The 20,227-nt window shown below is 43.2% G+C and overlaps 1 protein-coding gene across 2 annotated transcripts in view; it reads right to left on the bottom strand.

Annotated features, from left to right (window-relative positions):
• MYO10 (myosin X) overlaps positions 1–20,227 on the bottom strand; it is a 434,555-nt gene that overhangs the window by 35,114 nt on the left and 379,214 nt on the right. For both annotated transcript variants that reach the window (XM_029590330.1, XM_029590331.1), the window contains exons 28-30: positions 9,963–10,058; positions 6,632–6,725; positions 5,359–5,414 (exon numbers count right to left, since the gene is read on the bottom strand). In XM_029590330.1, the coding sequence (XP_029446190.1) occupies positions 5,359–5,414; positions 6,632–6,725; positions 9,963–10,058 (246 nt within the window). The remainder of the gene's footprint in view (positions 1–5,358; positions 5,415–6,631; positions 6,726–9,962; positions 10,059–20,227) is intronic.

Here is a 20,227-nt window from a genome sequence, read left to right as displayed (position 1 = left end):
ACAAAGCTCTTCTAACAACAAAATGTCTCAATTCTTTTGCATGAAGCACACCAACCTCCATATTTGGAAAAGTCAGAAGCTCCATTGACTGACTTAAGTGGAATGCTGAAACCACCTTCAGCAGAAAAGACAGAACTGTCCTCAGACACTCTGGAATCTGAAATCCGTAAAAAGGGTCCCCTACATGACAGGGCTTGAAGTTCAGACATCCTTCTGGCTGAACAAATCGCTACCAAGAAAACCACCTTCAAAGTGAGACCTTTTATGGTGGCCTTTTTAAGAGGCTCAAAAGGCACAGTACACATGCCCTTGAGGACCAAGTTAAGGCTCCAAGGACATACCTTATGAACAGGGGGCACAAGTGCTTTGCCCCTCGGAGGAAACGTACCACATCTGGATGCGCAGCTAGGGTTGTTCTATGAATCTTGCCTCGCAAATACCCAAGGCCGACACCTGCATTCTCAGGGAACTAAAGGACAAACCTTTCAATAGGCTTCTCTGCAAAAAAATCTAGAATCTGCACCACCGATGCTCGCAGAGGATCAACCCCTTGCTCTGTACATCAAGACTAAAAAATCCTCCAAACCTGGACATATGCCAAGGAAGTAGAAGTCTTTCGAGCCTGAAACAGAGCAGAAACCACATCCTCAAGATATCCTTTCTTCCTTAATTGCTTCCTTTCAAAAGCCAAGCCGCTAAAGAAAAGCAATCCACTTGATCTGAAAAATATGGGCCCTGACATAGCAGATTTGGCAGATGGCCCAGTCTTAACAGGCCATCCACTGCTAGAGTGACCAAATCTGCAAACCACTCCAGAGTCACAAGAATTACCTTTCCTGGATGGATCTCTATTCATCTCACAACATTGCTCACCAGAGCTATGGTGGAAACATGTAGATCAGAATGTTGTGTGGCCAAGGAAGAGCCAGGGCATCGACACCTTCCGCTCCGCACTCTCTTCTGTGACTGAAGAACCATGGTGCCTCGGCATTCTGCTGAGTCACCAGCAGATCCATATGAGGAATGCCCCATCTGCAAGAAATGAGGCCCATTGCATCCTCCGATAGCTCCCGTTCTCTGGGATCCAATTGTTGCCAGCTGAGAAAATATGCTTGCACATTGTTGGACCCTGCTATGTTAGAAGCTGCTATCAAGGTTAGATGATGCTCCGCCCAGCACATCAGAATCTCCGCTTCCTGAGCAACCGCTCAACTCTTGGTTGATGTAGGCCACCGTTGTTGCATTGTCTGAAAGGAGTCTGACCGGATGGTTGTGCAAAAGAGGTAGAAGCTCCTGCAGAGCCAACAGCACCGCTCTAGTCTCTAAGCGGTTGATGGACCAGGATGCTTCCTCCGCTGACTACTGGCTTTGCACCGACTGGGACTGACACATGGCTCCCCAAATGGAGAGACCAGCATCAGTAGTCAAGACCACCCACTGTGGAACCTCCAGATCCATGCTGTGTCACAAATGGTCCCAATCAGGCCACCACGAAAGACTGGACCTGGCTGACTAAGTGGTAGTGGAAGATGAAACTGCTCTGACATCGGATCTCACCGGGATAGTAATGCATTCTGTAGAGGTCTCATATGAGCAAATGCCCATGGGATCAGCTCCAGGGTAGATGCCATGGAACAGAGGACCTTCAAAGTAATCCCAGAACCCGGGCACTTGGGCCTCCAATAGGTTACAAACTTGAGAAATACTTTTCTTATTTGGGTATCGAAGCTTATGCCCAAAAACTCCAGAACCTGTGACAGAGAAAGATGGTTCTTGAACAGATTCACTATCCAGCCCAAGGATCTCAAGTGGTGCAACACCACTGCCACCACCTGTCTGCAAACTTCCTCCGACTTTGCCCGGATGAGCCAGTCGTTCAGATATGGATGAGCCAGCACTCCCTCCTTTCTGAGGGCTGCTGCCACCACCATCACCTTGGTGAAGGTCCTCAGGGCCGCTGCTAGCCTGAATGGAGAGCGCAAAATTGAAAATGCCTCCCAAAGATCATAAACCGGAGATATGTCTGATGGTCTGGGCGAATTCCTATGTGTAGATCCAAGGAAGGCAAGAACTCTCTGCTTCGTACCACAGTTATGACAGACCGCAGAGTCTCCATTTGGAACTAGGGGTACCTTGTGAGCTACATTCACCTTCTTTAAATCCAGAACTGGATGAAAAGTTCCTTCCTTCTTTGGAACCACAAAATAAATGGAATAACAAATGCCATGTTCCTCCTCGGGGATGGGAATGATGGCTCCCAGGCATTTGCAGTTGCTGGATGGTCTGCTGCACGATCAGTTTCTTTTCCGGTGAGGAGATACCATGAACAGGCTCCTTAGCGGCCGAGCAAATTCTAAAGCATAACCTTATCCTATGACGCTTAGAACCCACTGGTCCAAGTGATTTTGACCCACTCCTCGTAAAATTGAGTCAAATGACCCCCCAATGACCGGGACTGAGGAGTGGGCTGGCCTTGCCTCATTGTGTAGTTTTGGCTCTGCCACTCCCTTGGCTAAAGCCCTCTGTTAGGCCGATGTCCACGAAATGACTGGTTCCAGAACTGCGACTTCCCCAAAGTCTGCTTCTGGCCAGCACCTGGAGCTCTGTTTTGTCAAAAATGCCTCTGTCCTCGAAATCGGGAGTGCACAGGAAGAAATTCTTTTGATCCTTTGGACTTGTCCTCCGGTAGCCTGTGCACTTTGTCATCTCCCAGATGCTTTATCAGCTGCTCCAATTCTTCTCCAAAAAGGAGCTTGCCCTTAAAAGGCAAAGCTCTCAGTTGAGCCTTTGATGAAACATCCGCTGACCAATTCCACAACCAAAGAAGCCTCCTAGCTGAGACCTTGGACATCGTCCTGGAAGAAGTGCGGATGAGGTCATACAAGGCATCTGCCCCATAGGCGACCGCTGCCTCTAAGCGTTCCACCTGTTTCGAATCCTGTTACCTTGTTATTGCTGCACCCACCTCAAGCTAGTCCAAAGCAAAAAAATGCTATACACTGCAGCACATATATCCAGAGCAGACACCTCAAATATCTTCTTAAGGTGCACCTCGAGCTTCTGGTCCTCAAATCCTTCAGAGCTGCAGTGCCAGCTACTGGAATGATGGTCCTTTTTGTAAATGCCAAGCAGAGGCATCCACCGCTGAGCAGGAACGGATTGGCAGCCTCTTCCAACGCAGCCTGCTACATGCCAGGTCCATGCTGCCTCAATGATGCCGCTGCAGCCCATCCCGATGAGCCCTCCCCACCCCGGAGAAGCATTGGGAGCATCGGCCAGCCCTCGAAAAACATGAGCTGTGCTCACTACACGCAGCACAGCAATTCCCTCGTGGCATGGCTTGGTCCGACCCAGACTGCTTGGCACATGCCCGGAGAGAAGGAAGGGGGGAGAGCCGCAAAAGACCGGAACCAACTGAAGGCTTACCTTCCTCTGCCACCGCCGACAGGGAGAGCTGAAAGAAAACAAGGCCCCTGCATATAATGTTTCTCTTTCAGGCTTCTCTTTTTTTTTTTAAACTTTATAAGAGAATTAAGAAAACATTTTCCTGTATGAAGGGTGGCAGAAGCTTCCTTCAATACTCCTATAGGTGAGGAAACTGGACCACCAGCTATCACCTCCAGCAAGATTCACTGAGGAAATTAGGGTTCCCAACCGCTGCTCATCCTGCCCTGCAACCAGGAGGGATGGTCCCACCAGGACCTGCCATCCTCCTGGGAGGAGAAACACCTTCTCTTTTTGAAGCTAAAAATCCACTTCTTTCTATTTTACCTTCTTTCTTTTCTTTTTTGAAAAACTCAGGTACAGAACAGCAGGTTTTACACCTCTATCTGCTGGAGACAGAAATACTGATGAACTGCAGGTGGCACACAGTTATTTAATGATTTTATATACCGGCATTTGAGGACCATCACAACAGTTTACATAATTTTGTGAAAAAAATAAAATAATAAATACAATACAGTTTAGTAATAAAAAAATAAAAGCAAAAGCATGAAAGTAGCATCAGCCTAAGAATTAAAACAATAAATTATCAAACAGAACAATATAAATAGATTAAAGTAATAATATTGAAAAATAATGAAATAAAGCGGGCAGTGTTGAATAACATGATTGATCATGACTTATGCTGCATCCTGATAGGCCTTCATAAATAACCATGTTTTTACCTCCTTTCTGAAAATGTTTAATTCTGATTAGTGTCGTAACTCTGTAGGGAGGGAATTCCAGATTTTTGGGCCTGACAATGACAGTGCATGATCTCTTACTTAACATAGGTGAGCAGATTGTACAGAGGGGATGGAAAGAAGACCTTGATTGGCAGAGCGAAGATTGTGTTGTGAATTGTGAAGTCGAATGGCGGCATTGAGCCAGTCAGTTTGATCTCCATTTATGATTTTATGTAGGATGTATAGACTTATGTATTCTATTTGATACTTAACCGGTAACCAATGCAATGATATTAAAATAGGAGTAGGATGGTCATGTTTCTTGGTTCCAGTTAGGATTCTGGCTGTAGTGTTTTGTAAAATTTGTAATGGATGAATGGTGGCGGTTGGTAAGCCAAGCAAGTGAGAGTTGTAATAATCGATGTTAGCAAAGATTAGTAGTTGCAATACCATTCTGAAGTTGGATGAGTTTAGAAGTGGTTTTAATTGTTTTAAGGTTTGAATTTTGTGGCAATAGCTGCAAAACTTTCTCTGTCTGCATCTGCTGGAAGGGAGGCAAAACCCAGGAGTCTGGACTGATCTGGGTACGTACAGGGAAGTGTGGTTTCAGATGGAAAACGTCTTCATTTGGCATTTGTAGCCAACTACTCAAAGATACAAAGGCAGCTTGTCAAAACCTATGAGCACCAGGTGGTTACTGGTTTTACAAATGCTTTTATTGTTAGGCTAATCCATGAGATTGCAAAGATTTCTTAAGACCAGGAGGGATGATTTTTTTTCTCATACAAGTTCCTTCACATCCCATTGAAATGATCTCCTGGTTTCAAACTGTTCAGCTATTTGTAAAAGACTGAAATTAGAATTAAAAAGCAACTGGCTTTAAAAGCACCTGCTGTGAATATGCTCTTTTTTTTTCTTCTTTTTACAGTCTTAGTAGGTTACGTTACCTTCTGACAGTGTGCTTTTTGTTTTTGACCTGTTTGCGCATCTCTTTTGGAAGATGAGAGCGAATGAATATTTTGAGAAAGAAAGTGGGAAAAAAAATAATTTTTTCCCAACAGGAGGGAGAATGTAACTGACTCTGGAGGAAGTGCATTTTCTCTCCTCCCCCAATCTTGCATTCAAACTCGCTGAAACAAATAACCTTCCCAAATCAATTGCTGAGAACACGAGTTACATTTGAACTTACCTATCTGGGTTGTCAGAAGCACAAACAGAATCAATCAGTCCTACATCCAGTGTGCCCTATGGGATAAAATGTAAAGATGAAAGAGAGAAACAGGGAGATATTCTTTCTTAAGATAAGTTTACACAAAACACGCTCGAATTATACTGTGGTTTGGGGAACTTCTGCTTATTTTTTGATTCGGAATTTACTATTGGAACACTTTCCAAATCCATTAGTAAAAATACAACTCAGGGATGCAATTTGTCATAGGGACTGGCTGGCGTTGCAGAAAAGACTGCACCTTCCACTGAGGGAGTAGTCACTAGACAGTCTAATTTTCAGGATATCCACAATGAAAATGCATGCATTGCCTTCTCTTTATGCAAATCTATCTCATGCATATTCATTTCAGATATTCTGAGAACCAAAGTGGATAGAGAGTACTCAAAAACCAGCTTAAAAAAAACAACATACCTTTAAGACAGTGTGATACTTTGGATTTATCTTTTGATTACCCTCTCCCCTAGCAGAGTTGTCAACTGCTGGGAAGTGTATTTACTTTATAAAAACGCTTCTGTAAAAATGTCATGTCAGCACAAATTTCACGAGTGATGGGCTTAGTCTCTGGTGCCATGGGCTCAAGTTCTGGGAAACTGCAGTACTTGGCAGTTAGGGGACTATATCCCAGATCCCGGTGCTGAAATGGATGAATCTTGGCATAGTAAGTCTAGCTGTCCACAAAACGTTGATAGTAAAATATGCAGCATTAAAAATAAAGTTAGGTGGTCAGTAAAAATCTGAAAGACTAACAAAAAGCTATTTTCATGAGTTGAAAACCCTACTCCCCAGACCCATCCTTGCAACAGCCCAACCCCCAGAGAACCTCTGCATTACCGTACCTGTGGATAACTTCCTTCATAGAAAGGCTTCCTCCTTTGTAACCAGGTGAAAGGAAACACAGCCAAAGCAGTTACAGATTTATTAGCTTTGAACATGGAGAGCAGTCTTCCCCCTCCTCTGTACATCCAAGAAGCCTTCTGGTGAACAGGACAGCCAGCCATCCTGCTTATCCAGGTTAGAAAGATGCTCTTGGCAGGCCAACAAGGTGCACTTAGAGAACAATAAGGCCTATGCGATTTCCCCTTCATCTCCCACGGTTCTCCCAGTCCAAGGAATCAAAATATCTGGGTCACTCCCTGGCATAACCTCTCCTGCATAGAGACACGCCGTACTTACCAGCAGCACAGCGGCTACAATTCTTTAAGGAAAGCCAAAAGTAAACAAAAAGTCTTACCACGGCGTTCTGTGGGTTTGCCTGCTCATCATGCATCTCCCGTATCTCTTGCTCTGTGGACATGTGGACCTGGCTCATCACACTGAACCACTGGCTGCAGAGAGAAGAGGTAGAGGAGTCAGGTACTGCCCTCCTAAAGAAAAAAAAAATAAGGAGCCTCCTTGCACTATAACCAGTTCTCTGGGTCTTAGATGTTTATTCAGTAGCCTAAAAAATGTTATTCTGTGGGTCACAAACATCTGTGCCTAAAACAAGCTTGTACATTTTTCTACTCACATTATGCTAGTCTTACCAGGGGAGAAACCACAATTCTAAAAAAGAAAATGTTAAATCAATGAATCCTGAGCAGTCACAGCAGGGTGTGAACCCAGGCTTCCAGCACCCTTGCTCTGTGTACAAATGCTATCTGTGCATCAGCTAAACTCTTCTCTGAACCTTAAGCCCTATTGGTAATGTAGGCTGAAACCTGCTGGAGAGTGGAAGCTTGCTTGTGGCACTTTCACTAAGCATCCATCTGATAGATCAAGGGTTCTCAAACTGGTGCTGGGCAAATTCCGGATGGATCATAGGAGGTGCAAGTTTAAGGTTTGGTCTAAGTTAACTCAAAAAAAAAAAAAAAAGCTTGTACTAATTTTAGGTGTATTTTGTCAGCGCAAAGTGCCTAATGCTGCTGTTGTGTCAGTTCTGATGCATTACTTGCTCTGTGAGCCTACTGGTCTGAAATTTGGTAGGAGTCTCCCAAATTCCAAAACTCAGGCCAAATTTCCGCCACATCTATCTGGTGAGGGTTCCCGAAAAAAGTGTCAGGACAGCAGGCAGGAACTGGAGTTTAAGATACAAGCAGACTAAGAATTGTGTTTTCCTTGTATTACTTTAGAAAAACTCATTGCTCTAATTTAAAAAAAAAATAAAAAATTGTATGGGGGGGGGGAGGGGTGAAACAAAATTTGATAGAGAAGATTTTCATGCAGTGTTGCAGGTTTTTGTAATTACAGGACTAAAATTATTGCAATGCCATGTACATCAGTCTGCCAGTCTCAGCTTTAAAAGCGTTTACAAGTAGTGCAAAAAGCTGCTGCGTGCGACTTGGTCAGGGCCTGTCATAGCAATCATATCACTCTTATATTATACCAGCTACATCCGGTTGCCAGTTTTGTGATGCATCAAGTTTAAGATGCTTATTCTGATCCATATAGCATTTAATGCAGGGGCGCAGTCCAGCATCAGCTCATTACTGAAAATTTATATTCCGTTATGTACAATTGCAATTGCAGGGGAGAAAAAAAAAAATCTGCTGGATGTCCCCTTCAGTACGTCATGTATTTGTGTAAAGTAGCAAAATTAACTTTTACAGTCAGATGGCCAATGATTTGGAGCTCATTACCAGATGAGTTAAGGGTGGAACCAGGTATTAAGATATTTAGGAGGGAAAAAAAAGTAAAAGCTTTCCTATTCACAGAGGCATTCCACACAGATAATGAAATTAGTAGTGAGAAACAAGGTGCTGATGGAGGAGCTGTAGTTCTGTTGCTGTTTTTTTTTACTGAATGAGTATGCAAGAATGTTATTTTTATAAACGGTTTTACCATACCCTGCCTAGGACATGAGAGAGATAAATAAATAAATAAAAAGGCAAGCAGTCCAGCTGTTTTCTCTCTTCAGCGTGGCAGCACTCCAGCTCTTTGGATTGGAAAGTTATGTCTCAAAGAGCTGCATCTTCTCTTAACCTTAGCGAGGGTCATTTTCAAAGCTACTCCAGGAGTAAAACGGTACAAAACTGCCTTGCCCAATATGCCGGTGACCTTAACCTCATACGGCCTGCATGTGCATACTTTTTACCCCGCAGCGTGCAGAGGCGTTCCTGGGGGCAGGGTTTGCACTTACTTGCATTTTTAAAAGTATGTGGGCATTTTTTTCCCCTGAACGTAATTCTGTGCAGTATTAACTGGTGAAAACGCGCTAAGTTGTTTTAGTGGGGTGATTTTCAAAAGGGAAAGTTTCTGCACATGCTGTCTTTGAAAACTGGTGTAAAGCATGTGGGTAATTGCCTTATATTCTTCAAGGACCGTTACCAAATTAATTAGCCCTTAAAATCATGGATTGTATCTACTGTGTGTCTCCACAATCCTTCCTCTCTCTACTCTAAAATAGAAACTTTTTTTTTTGTTTTGTTTAAATGTTTCCTTTTCTGTATCTGGGGGAGGGCAGCAAGAACTGAGTGTTCCCTCCTGACCTGATGTGTTATGGCACTTATGCACTGCTAAGGAGGTTGGTGGAAGGAAACTGTGATCCCGAGGCACGAGCAGAGCCTCTGAGGGGAGCACAGAGTATATTGCTTGAAGCTGTGGGCTGCCTCAACGGTCAATTTCATCTGTACACGGAGAGGAGACTTGAAACCTGGTGTTTTACAGGAAGTCCATCCCATGTATCCTATTTACATTACAGCACAGACCAGCTCCTAATGCCTTAAAGTCTCCGAACAAACTGGAGTTCAAATTTGTTCCTCTAACTCCTGACCTGCCACAAATGCAGCTGTTCACTCTTGCTGCCAGGACACACATACTGGCGATCAGTTTTATAAAGTTTAATGAAAAGTTATTAACCTGCTATCTGTAAAAGTAGTATGTAGTTATCAACACTGACACTTTATTACATTATCATCAGGATCTGGTGCTGTAGATCTTAAAGCATGATAGCTGGAGGAAAGCAGGAGTCTGCTGGGTAAGGAAATAGGGCAAGATGGCAAAGGTAGAGAGATAACTGCCAAAATAATGCCACGGCTTTCTCTGAAAACGTGGGCTGTGTTTACTGACAACACACAGAACTGGCTGCTTCCTGCAAGTATTTTGGATAAAGGTAAGAGATACGTGAGACAAGACATGAATAGCCCATAACTCGCTCAGCTGCCCGATATCCTTGGGAACGTTTTGCTTATTTAGTCTTATTTTTTTCTTTTATGTTGTTCTGCAAAACCACACATTCCAAACAAAATTCATTCCAGCAAGTATCATCTCGTTCCTGTACTCCACATTAGCCTCTCCTCAGCTAGATGTAGATATTTACCTTTCATCTATGTCGCTGGGGGCTAAGTTTCTTCTACTCCAGGGGCATGTGCCATGCCTTGCCAGGGTGGTAGCAGCAACAGCAAGGTCCTTACAAATGGCACATGCTGAAGGTCTCAAGATGTTCCAAGAGACACAGATACAACCCCTCCAGGCAAACACCAATACATTAGCTAATGTATCAGCCCTTTATATATGGCGCCACAGGCCTGCTAGCTTTGCAGTGTGAATCAAAAGGATCACTGGCAGGATGGACAGCACGTGCTTACCTTGCATCCTCAGGGGACTCTGCAACCAAATGATAGGTTCTGTCTTCCATAATAATATCTATCCCATTCTCTTTGCCAGTGTTGTCGATGATCTCTCTGATATACAGAAGGAAAAAAAACAAAAACTCATTGCATTAAAACTAGGCATACGTTTTACAGATATCCTTCAAGACAGTTAAGACCACAAACCTCCAACACTGATCAGAAACCCTGTCTCTTCAGTTATTTCAAATCACTTTTCTGCCCCTCCTCCTCTAATGCAGAGGTAGGCAACCTCTTTCCTGGAGTTTTCAGGATATCCCCAATGAATATGCATGAGGTATTGCATGCTCTACTATATGCAAATAGATTGCATACATATTCATTGGGGATGCCCTGAAAACAAGATTTGCTGGAGGCACTCCAGGGCTTGAGCTGCCTACCCCTGTTCTAATGCATACTAATTTAACATTTTGATATTGTTCTATGAGTGCTGAGATAAGTACATTGTGTTCATGATACACCTATGACACATAGGCATTTGTATTTATCTAGGCATATGCTTATCTTTTAGCAGCAGACTCCTCTTGCGCCTTTGAGCATCCAAAATAGAAATCTACCTTAGTTTCCATCATGGTTACCTGGGACTCCACCCCTTAAACATTTTAAAATATCTATCGCTTCCAAGTTATCAGAGCAACAGTCGTCTGGTAAGAAATGGACTGCAACTCTCTCCAGAGAGCTTGGTACATGCCACTAGATGGCTGAGATTCCCTCCCTCCTGGGAGCTTTAACCACCGCAGGCCTCAGGCTCGAGGACTCCCAACTAAAGTAGCTCCATCCATCACATGCAAGATGAAGAAATAAAAAGTAAAGTGACACCCATTAATGGATGCAGCCTCTGGACGGTAAGAGTAGCTTCAAAAGGTGGCTATTTCTCAGGGCAGAATTTTCTCATCTTGCAGGTAGGAATCCACAGCAAAATTTCATGTTTTCATTGCCTATATGGGACAGCTGCTATTACACCCTAAAAACATTAGGCTTCCAAGAAAGTTGTGGTAACCAGCACAGAGCGACCATGTTGAGGGTTGAAGCCATTAGTGTCACAGGGGCATTAGGTCCATGAGAAGGCCGAGGTTACCTGAACTGAGCAGCCACAGTTCTAATCCTAATATCAATGAGCATGTCTGAAACAGAGACAGAGGACAGCGGTGGGAAAAGTATGGAGGGAGGGAGTAAAAGATATGGATGGGGCCAGGGTTGGTTTAAGTATGAGAATTCAGAGACTCATCTACCCAAAGGGGGCAGAGAACCAGGGAGGAAGACGACTGGGTAGACCGCATGGGCCAAAATCGGTCCTTGTCTGCCATCATTTGCTGTGTTACTGTGTCCCTTTGTGTCGTGCATTTATTGGATCTGGACTCCTGATCAACAAGCTGACAGCAGGATCACCTAACAGGATTTTGCTGGCACACACAAGAGCATGAGCCAAAGGCTCTGTGTTTAGGAGGGGTCGCCAACAGCAATCTGATCAAGTACCTACAGTCAAACAGCTGTAAAACTACAGGAAAATAAGAAGCCATGAAAACTGGAAACGCGAGAAATTAATGCTGTCCTGGAGACATGTTGTAACCACTATTAGGAAACCAAACCTTCGACTTACCGGGGGTGGGGGACAAGCAACACTTTTCACCCAAACTCCAACAAGGAAAAAGTAAAATGGAAGTTTGCTGGGTGACGAGGATGAGTGAAGAGAAATTGTCATAGGAAATATTTCTTCGCTCAGTGAACAGTGAAAGTGTTTGGAGAGCTATTTAAAAATAGCTATTGCCCTAAAACACTTCCAAAATGTTTCCTAATAACCAAAAAGGATTTAAAATCAAAATATGGATTTCAAAATGGAGAGCATTAGGCAATTACACTCCCATATACCATACCCCTCACACCTGCCTGCACGATGCCTAACATTACAGCCTGCAAGAGGACAAGTTGGTTTTGTTTTGCACACACATCTCCAGTTTTTCAAGGACATGCAGGGCAGAGGGAAAGCTCAGAATCAGTCTGATGCTAACGCCTCTTCCAGACCTGGATTCTGACCTGCCTCAGGGAATGTTGAGTGATGCTAGCATTTTCAAGAATACATCAATTACTGTTTATATTATTAGACTGATTCATGGGGTGCCTAGTTTAGTCTACAAACGTGACCCTTACTGTAGGCACGATGGGAACGCACTACTCAAGAAACTGATGCACGCTTGGATATATAGCCCTGAATTTGGAGGTGGTCCTTCTCTAGGTACGCAAAGAGTTTTTATGGATTTGTGAAAGACAGCTGGGATTCCTCAAGGACTGGACAAAAGGGAGCAGGGTAAGAGACAAGCAGGGCAAAGGGGAAGATTACTCCTGGGGGAATTCTGCACAAAAACAATTTAAAATTCTGTGCACAAACACTTAAAATTCTGCAAACTTTATATTGATCAAAATAACACAATGTACATGACAGTCTTTAAGTAATTACATTTTAAATTAATACAAAAAAGTTATTACTTAAAGATCAGAATTTTAAATATTTTGAGCAGAATTTTCATAGAAATTTGCTGTGAGAGTGTCCCTTCGACTTGCTCTCCCTACTACCCTGGCCACTTTGCCCTCTCAGGCCCCAACTCCTCCACCTCTAGGCTCAACCCCTTCCACTATCGCCACCTCCCAGAGTTTGACCCATTCTCAGTTCTGCCCCTCACACAGGCTCCCTCTGCCCCTCCCTCTCTCACACACACATGCTCCCTCTCTCTAGTACACATACACACACCCTCATACAGGCTCCCCTCACACTCTCGCAACACACACATCTCCTCATACAGGGTCCTTCTCTTGCATACACACCTGCAGGCTCCCTTTCTCTCTCACACATACATCCTCACACAGGCTACCTATGACTCTCTCTCTCACGCACCCCTTCACACAGGCTCCCTCTCACACATACACAATCCCTTCGCACAGGCTAGCACCCTCACATACACACGATCCCTTTTTCATTCACACACACTCCTTCACAATCTCCTTATATAGGCTCCCTCTCTCTGGCACCCACACAAGCTTGGGTAGTCACCTCTCTGCAGTTTCATTCTCAATTCTAAGCTTATCTGTCATTCTCAAATACCAGTGAAAATATATTCATCAAAATACTACTTTTTTAGTGTGCAAATTAAGCATAATACATTTTGCATTTTGAAATACATAAAAATAAAGGTTAACAAGTTGAGATACCTTTCTATTGGACTAATACATTTCTAAATAGCTTTTGAGAGCTACATTGATGAAGGGGGCTACATTGTTTGTGGACTGTTATTTCTAGATATCTAAGTGGACCAACATGGAAACCCCACTACTTTATTCAGCTTAAATAAAAGGGCATTTTCATAAACAGTACATTTTTATTTTGAGAATTTAGCATCACTCCCCAGCCTTTATTTATAAATAAAATAGTGCTTCTTCTCTATCCTCATTCTACTCAATCCTCCTGCAAACTTCCTAATAGCTTGTCATCTGTCAATGCCCTGGGTTTCCTGCGGTAGATTTTTCTAGATTCTACAGCAAAAGTTAGCAGATTTGCATAATTTTGCATGACATTTTACATCATTCTCAATGCAAGTCATATTATTGAAAACCTTTACATATTGTTTAAAAACAATGGAAACTATATATAAATAAAAAATTTACCAAATACCAAAAATAGACTATCAAGTAATGCATAAGTTACAGACTGGGAGGATAAACAATAGAGGCTAGTTTCGCACATATATGCTAATTTTTATGCATGTAAAATTTTGAAAATTCATCTGACTGTGAAGTGTTACTTTTGATTTGAATTTTTTTGCATTTCCTTGAGAAAGTCCTCATCTTTCAAAGTATGGGAGCTTATGTATGGTAAAAATGTCCTCACCATCAGCAGTCTGTCATGCTGTTAATTACACAGAAAATTGTATGCGCGTACATTGGACACATGGTAACAGATACAGAAGGGGGTTGAGGTAGCACAAGTTTGCAACTTGTCAGCAGTAGTGCCACTCATTAAAGTTTCTATGAAGTGCAATTAAAAGCCCCCTCTGCCAGCTGCTGGATACCAGCAGTTACAGACTTCCAGAACACCTCCAGGCTTTGAAAAACGGTGCAAGATTTTTTTTGTATAAAGAGGAGATTCTTCTAAGGGGACATCACGCTGTCCAGGAATTACATAAAAAAATAATTTTTGGTTTCTTTTAATAGATCTTTGAGGAATCAAACATTGTAACAACTGTTCCTGTCCACTTCAACCTCACTCCTGCCCTCCTGTTCCCGTCAGAGCAGGGGGGGAGGGGGGCTGGATTCAAGAGCAGAGTGCCTTTGGTCTTCTCTCTGCTGTCTACTCCAGCCTCATCCTCACTCCTCTCCCCCTCCAAGTTGCCTGTGAGGGTAGGGGCTACTCACGCCGATGCAGAAAGGCGCGTTCACCTGAAAGCACAGCTTTAGCTGATCTTAAAACACACATTTTGTGATTGTAAACCTCATTGCCGATACAGCAAGGAGATTTGCACTCTCAAAGCAAGTGTTCAAAAATGTGTGGGCAGCTCAGCATCCTCACATGGAAACTCCATGCTTATGAGGACATTAAATATGTCCTCCCAATGCACTGGTTGAATTCACATTTTTTTTTAATGCTGAAAACTACCTCTGGTCAGAGGTGGATTAAAGTTTGCAACATTGCTATGTAGCAATGGATAGGCAAAAAAAAAAAATAAAAAATTTCCAAGGTTGGCCAGATAAATACAGATTTATCCAGGTAAGTACAAAGAACATAAGAATTGCCATACTGGATCAGACCAAGGGTCTGTCAAGCCCAGCATCCTGTTTCCAACAGAGACCAATCTATGTCACAAGTACCTGGCAAATACCCAACCATTAAATAAATCTCAAGCTACTACTGCTTATTAATTAATAGCAGTTTATGGATTTTTCCTCTAGGAACTTATCCAAATCTTTTTTTTAAACCCATTGGCCGAGGTTTGCTGTTACTAACCCAGATAAATCAGTATTCATCCAACTGCCACACTTAGCCAGATAAGTATGAACTTTATCCGGTTATCTGGCTGGCCTGAGAGAAAACTTTTTTTTTGCCTACTCCACAGCATGTACTTACTGTACTGTACCACTAGGCTGTTATCGGCTTGACCATTCCAGTGGTGGCTCCCTCACCCCACTCCCCTCCTGAGTCAGTCCAAGCTGAATGCACATTTTAACTCTCGATGCATTAGCATATCCAGGGCCGGATTTAAGATTGTGGTGCCTATACGCAGTTGCCATGGCAATGGGTGAAACTGTGGAGGCAAGCAGAAGCTGGCTTCTCTTTAACTTTCAAAATTTGGTGCCCCTAGGCAATTTCCTATATTGCCTGTGTTTAAATCCAGGCCTGAGCACCTCATTTTTTAACTTACTGCATGGGGAGTTTAAAAAAAAAAAAAGTTAACTGTGTTAAACTGTGTGCTGGATTTCAGCGCACAGTTTTAACACAAATTATTGCTTCGGACTGCGAGAGTGAGTCCTTGCTTTCTTCAAATGACTGAATAAGAAGGTGGGGCAGCTTCAGGTTGTAAGTTATTCAGCAACAGGCTAATTATGCAGTTTCTCCAGAAGCCTAGGGGCACTGCTCATAACATGTACTTTATAATACTTTTATGACATTTGGCTTTAACTGTATTTGTATTGCCTGTTTATTTTATACTTTTGTTAATTATTGCTATTATTGTACTTCACCTTGAACTGCCCTTGTAAAGATGAAAATAAATACAAACAAATGAAATACAGATATCTAAATTTCTTTAAGAGAGCCTGAGGGAGTTCCGACAGTATATGCCCGACTCTTATCAATCCTGGTATGAGGCGAATTATTTTTTTATAGGTTTTTTTTTTTTTTAAAGTAATTAAATTCTGAACTTTTATGACTTGCAACACGGAAACTAGAGTTTAAGCTTTGACTGGTGCTGCTCCTCACACATTTCAAGATGTGCTGACTACCTCTTGAAACATACTGCTACAAGGTATTGCTTTACTGAGATGTGGTACATGTCTTCAAGCTTTGTCCTGTTGTTGATCTACTTCAAGTTGAGTCCTTCTGTTCATCCTTCTCCTTCAGACTAGAATTGTTAGGCTGCTATATAGTCTGACTACATGTTGCACCCCACTTTGGGTGAATTTCTTATTCAAAATGGTGGATAATACAAGTAATAAATATTCAAACCATGAGTGCATTTCTCGAACTCTGTTCTCTCTACCCCCCTCCAAAAAAGGTTTTTCATGCTTTCAAGATTTCATATACTTGTAGTTTAAAAAAAAGCCAGCAGTAATGAAGATAACCCAACTGACAGAACAAACTCATTAAGATTCCCTTATTTATGTCTTCTGCAATTGAGAGATCTCTGTTTAAACCACCACTGACTCTGCATAAAATGAGGAGCTTTATCAGAACACCTGCAGGTTATCACACCAAGGCAAGCAAAATAGGACTACAGCGAGGGACACTGCCAGACACACGGACACACAGGGCTCATGCTCCAAACCTATTGGCCAATTCCCCAGATCGCAAACATTGGCTCCGTTTGCTGCTCCAGCCCCTCCATGTCCAGGCAGCCTGCAGGCAACAGGAAGAGAGGGACTGGAAAAGGTTGCAGAGTAATTCATTTCATCTGAACTTGGCTCAGGGTAGAGCCCAGGAGAAAGGCGGCGGCTTCCTAGACTACAGCACAATCAGGGAGCTGTAAATGATTGATGAGGGGTGGCAGTAAATGCTGAAAGGGGATGAGGTGAAGAAGGGGTGAATGCTGGTGGTCTGAGAGAAGATGAAGGTTGGGGATGGTGAGAATGGATGGCAACTGGAGAGGTGAGGAAGTGTTTGAATGCTGGGTGGGGGGGGGGGGGGGGGAATTAAGAGGAGGGAAGGTAAATGCTGTTTCCTTCACCATCTCCCTGAAATCAGCAATGCAAACTAGGGCTGCCTGAGGTGAAGAGAGAGCCGGAGTATGAGGGTGTATGAATTTATTTTTTCTTTATTTATTAGTTATAAATGTATAAATCTTGAGGAAAACCAAGCAGAGCAGAGCTGGTGAGAGCCCCTTGATTAAAAAAAAAACAAAAAACTGGTAGCACACCTCTGACTGTGTAAGCATCAGCCAGTGCAGCGTAACCCCATTGGCTCTTCCAGCGTGGTTGGTGCTGATTGTTTAAATTGTCCCCAAAAGGCCAGCAGGATCTCAATAACAGGAGTATCCCGTGTTTTACAGGATTGTTCCTGGTGAGGGAATGATTGTGATTGAATTTAATTATCAAAATCTTGGCAGGGAGACCATATGGGCCCCATGCCCTGAAACCTTAAAGTACTTATCAATGCTGCTGAATACTGCATGAAGTGAAGAGGTCTGGGGAAAGTGCTATAAAAATCAGAAGGAGAAGATAGATACACACACACACACACACACACACACACACACACCCAAACACATATACATACATAGATACATAAACATACAGGGGGTCATTTTCAAAAGGATTTTCAAAGGTAAAAATGGGTTTTGTAAGTGCAAATGCCTTGAAAAAATTCCGAACAAGAGAAGGCAGCCAGGTCCCATGGGCGGCGCTGGATTTCCCTCTCCCATGGAAGACCCAGCCCCGGGATTACTCAGATCCGGGGTACTTCCGGTTAAGGTTGTGGCTGACCCATCCTCAGAGTGGGAGGGCTTATAAAGTCTGGGGAAGCCAACTCTCCCTGGGCCTCCTCACAGTGCTGACGTAAGTAAGAATCCAGGTCAGACTGTGTAGCCCTAATATAACAGGCAGCACAGAGAGAATGGCGCTTATGTTTCTTTGTTGCCGGAGCCATTAGGGATGGTAGCTGCGCGTTCAGCCAGCGCGTGCGCACAGATTTTGGGCGCCTATACAGGCAGGCTGCAACGAGGCACATTCACAGCCCATGAGCCTGGCTTTATCTAAACTCAGCGCCTAGAAAGTTGTGCGAGTAAATTTGCGCACGACATTGAGCGTGGCGTTATGTGCACAGCGCGTGCGCAGAACCGGCATGCACTGCACGTACCATCGCTCTATGGTGGGCAATGGAAGATGCATAAAAAAATGTGCGCAAGATGGCACCGCCACGGCCTACCACACCGTGTGCCTACCGAGCCTATAGCGGGGCCTAGCCCACCGGGGACCACTCAACCCACTCAGAAGCCCACCTCCCTTTACCCCAACGGGATTGGGAACGACAATGGTATGGCGTGCCAAACAAGGAGACCGGAGAAAGTCTTACCGAAACCCCTTCAATGTCTCTTAATCGGAGGAATCTTTTTTTTTTTTTTTTTTTACTTACCTAGGGCTCAGCGCTTACTAGCAGAGTACAAAAATGGTCTCTGGCTACGGGGGGAGAGAGCTTTGGCCATCACCACCGCACTCTGCTTTTTGCACCTGCTGCCTTTCAGCTGCTTCAGCAGCCAAGTCCCCGCCAGGAATCTACTATTGGACCAAGGCACTCCTCTCAAGGGATCTTGGAAACCACCTCAGGAATTCTCAACTGGGGGAGGGACCTTTAGGTATCACCACAGGAGAACGGGGCTCCATCTTTCTCCAATTTAAAAGTAGAAATTCTTCTTCTTAAGGTACAGCGATCCCCATAGGGAAAGCACGTCTACATCTGCTAGGAGACGGAGAAATACTGAAGTGCTGAGGTCACTGCAGGGGTGTGTATCTAAGGTGACGTCAGTTTTGAAACTTGACTCAGTCTCCATCTGCTAGCAGGGGAGCATATAACCCATTGGTCCTGAGTCCATCTGGCTACACGCTAGAAAAGTGGGCTTTTGAAATTTGCTACAATACAGATGAATTTCCAAAGGAGTTACATGTGTAAATGTAACATACTATCGTAGCAATTTTCAAAGCCATTTATGCACGTAAAGTGCCCTTTCGCAGGTAAAACCTATTGCCAATGCAATGGCATATATTGTAGCAATTTTCAAAAGCCCACTTACACGGGATAAAGTACATTTACACGTTTAAAACCCAGTTTTATGCATGTAAATCCTTTTGAAAATTACCCCGTTATGTTACATTTATGTGTGTAACACCTTTGAAAATTACGGCCACAATACAGATAGTTAGCTCTGTTTGCAAATTCTTTGATTAGCTACTTATGTACATTTTATGATACTGTTCTCCTGATTTACATGTGTTGCATCTATCCCAGTACCAGCTGGAAATAAGCCTTTTGTCTCAGTCAACAAAGCTGAATTCAGAAATGCAAACCCAACCAAAAACAATGCAGTAGATGATGTGGGGGAGCCCAAGGATACAGGGGGTGCATACTATGGTGTCAAGAGGAGAGAAATCCTTCCTAAATCTCCCCGGCAGGAGATGCAGGGAATCAGGTGGGAAGTAGGCATTGGTCAGTTGACACTTCCACTGTCTTTAAAGCAAACTCTCTCCTTCTGCTTTAATTTTAAAATTGGAGAATTCCTGATCCTCATCGTCCTTCCTGCCAATGCTGCAATGTGGTATTCTCCTTGTTTTGTTCTTTTCAAAAGGCGCATCTTGAGAACAGACAGTAACAGAAAAAAAAATCCCCTGATTTCAAAACAGTAACTGATGTTTCCCGGAATGAGGGGTGGAGAATGTGTGGAATTACTATAATATTCCTTCAATTAACATGCAAACGGGCATGAGGTTTACACTGCTGGTAATGTATTAACATCTAGGGCTGCATCAGTGTCTGGAGCAGACTATATATTAACTCCAGACTCACCTTTCCCCAAGATTAAGAAAGCTGAAATTCAATCAGTAGCAATCTCAGACATGCTCTAGTTTGGATGGAATTAACAACAAATAATAATTCTAGCAAACCTTGGAGGTTCCCCTATTTATATGATGATGCCAATTTTAAAGAATACATTATTCACAAGTGGAAAGAGTTTGAGGAATTCAGTGCTGACCATGCAGATCATCCAGTATTGTTTTGGTAAACAGTGAAGGCTTGTCATATGTGGAAATATATTTGCATTCACAACTACATGGAAAAAGAATATTAATGCTAACATAATCCTAATCTTAAAACGGCCAGGTGCAATCTTGAAAGTAGCCCTTTTGCTGGTTACAAAGAAGAGTTGTTGAGAATCCAGGCAAAGCTAAATATTCTATTACCTCAAAGATCCCACATATACATCACATTATTTCAAACAAACTTTACTGCCTTGGTAATAAACCTGGTAGAT

Source organism: Rhinatrema bivittatum, chromosome 2 (assembly GCF_901001135.1).
Source record: "Rhinatrema bivittatum chromosome 2, aRhiBiv1.1, whole genome shotgun sequence".
Lineage (NCBI taxonomy): Eukaryota > Metazoa > Chordata > Amphibia > Gymnophiona > Rhinatrematidae > Rhinatrema > Rhinatrema bivittatum.
The sequence above is the reverse complement of the archived record's forward strand: the minus strand, read 5'-3'. Positions and strand labels throughout refer to the sequence as shown.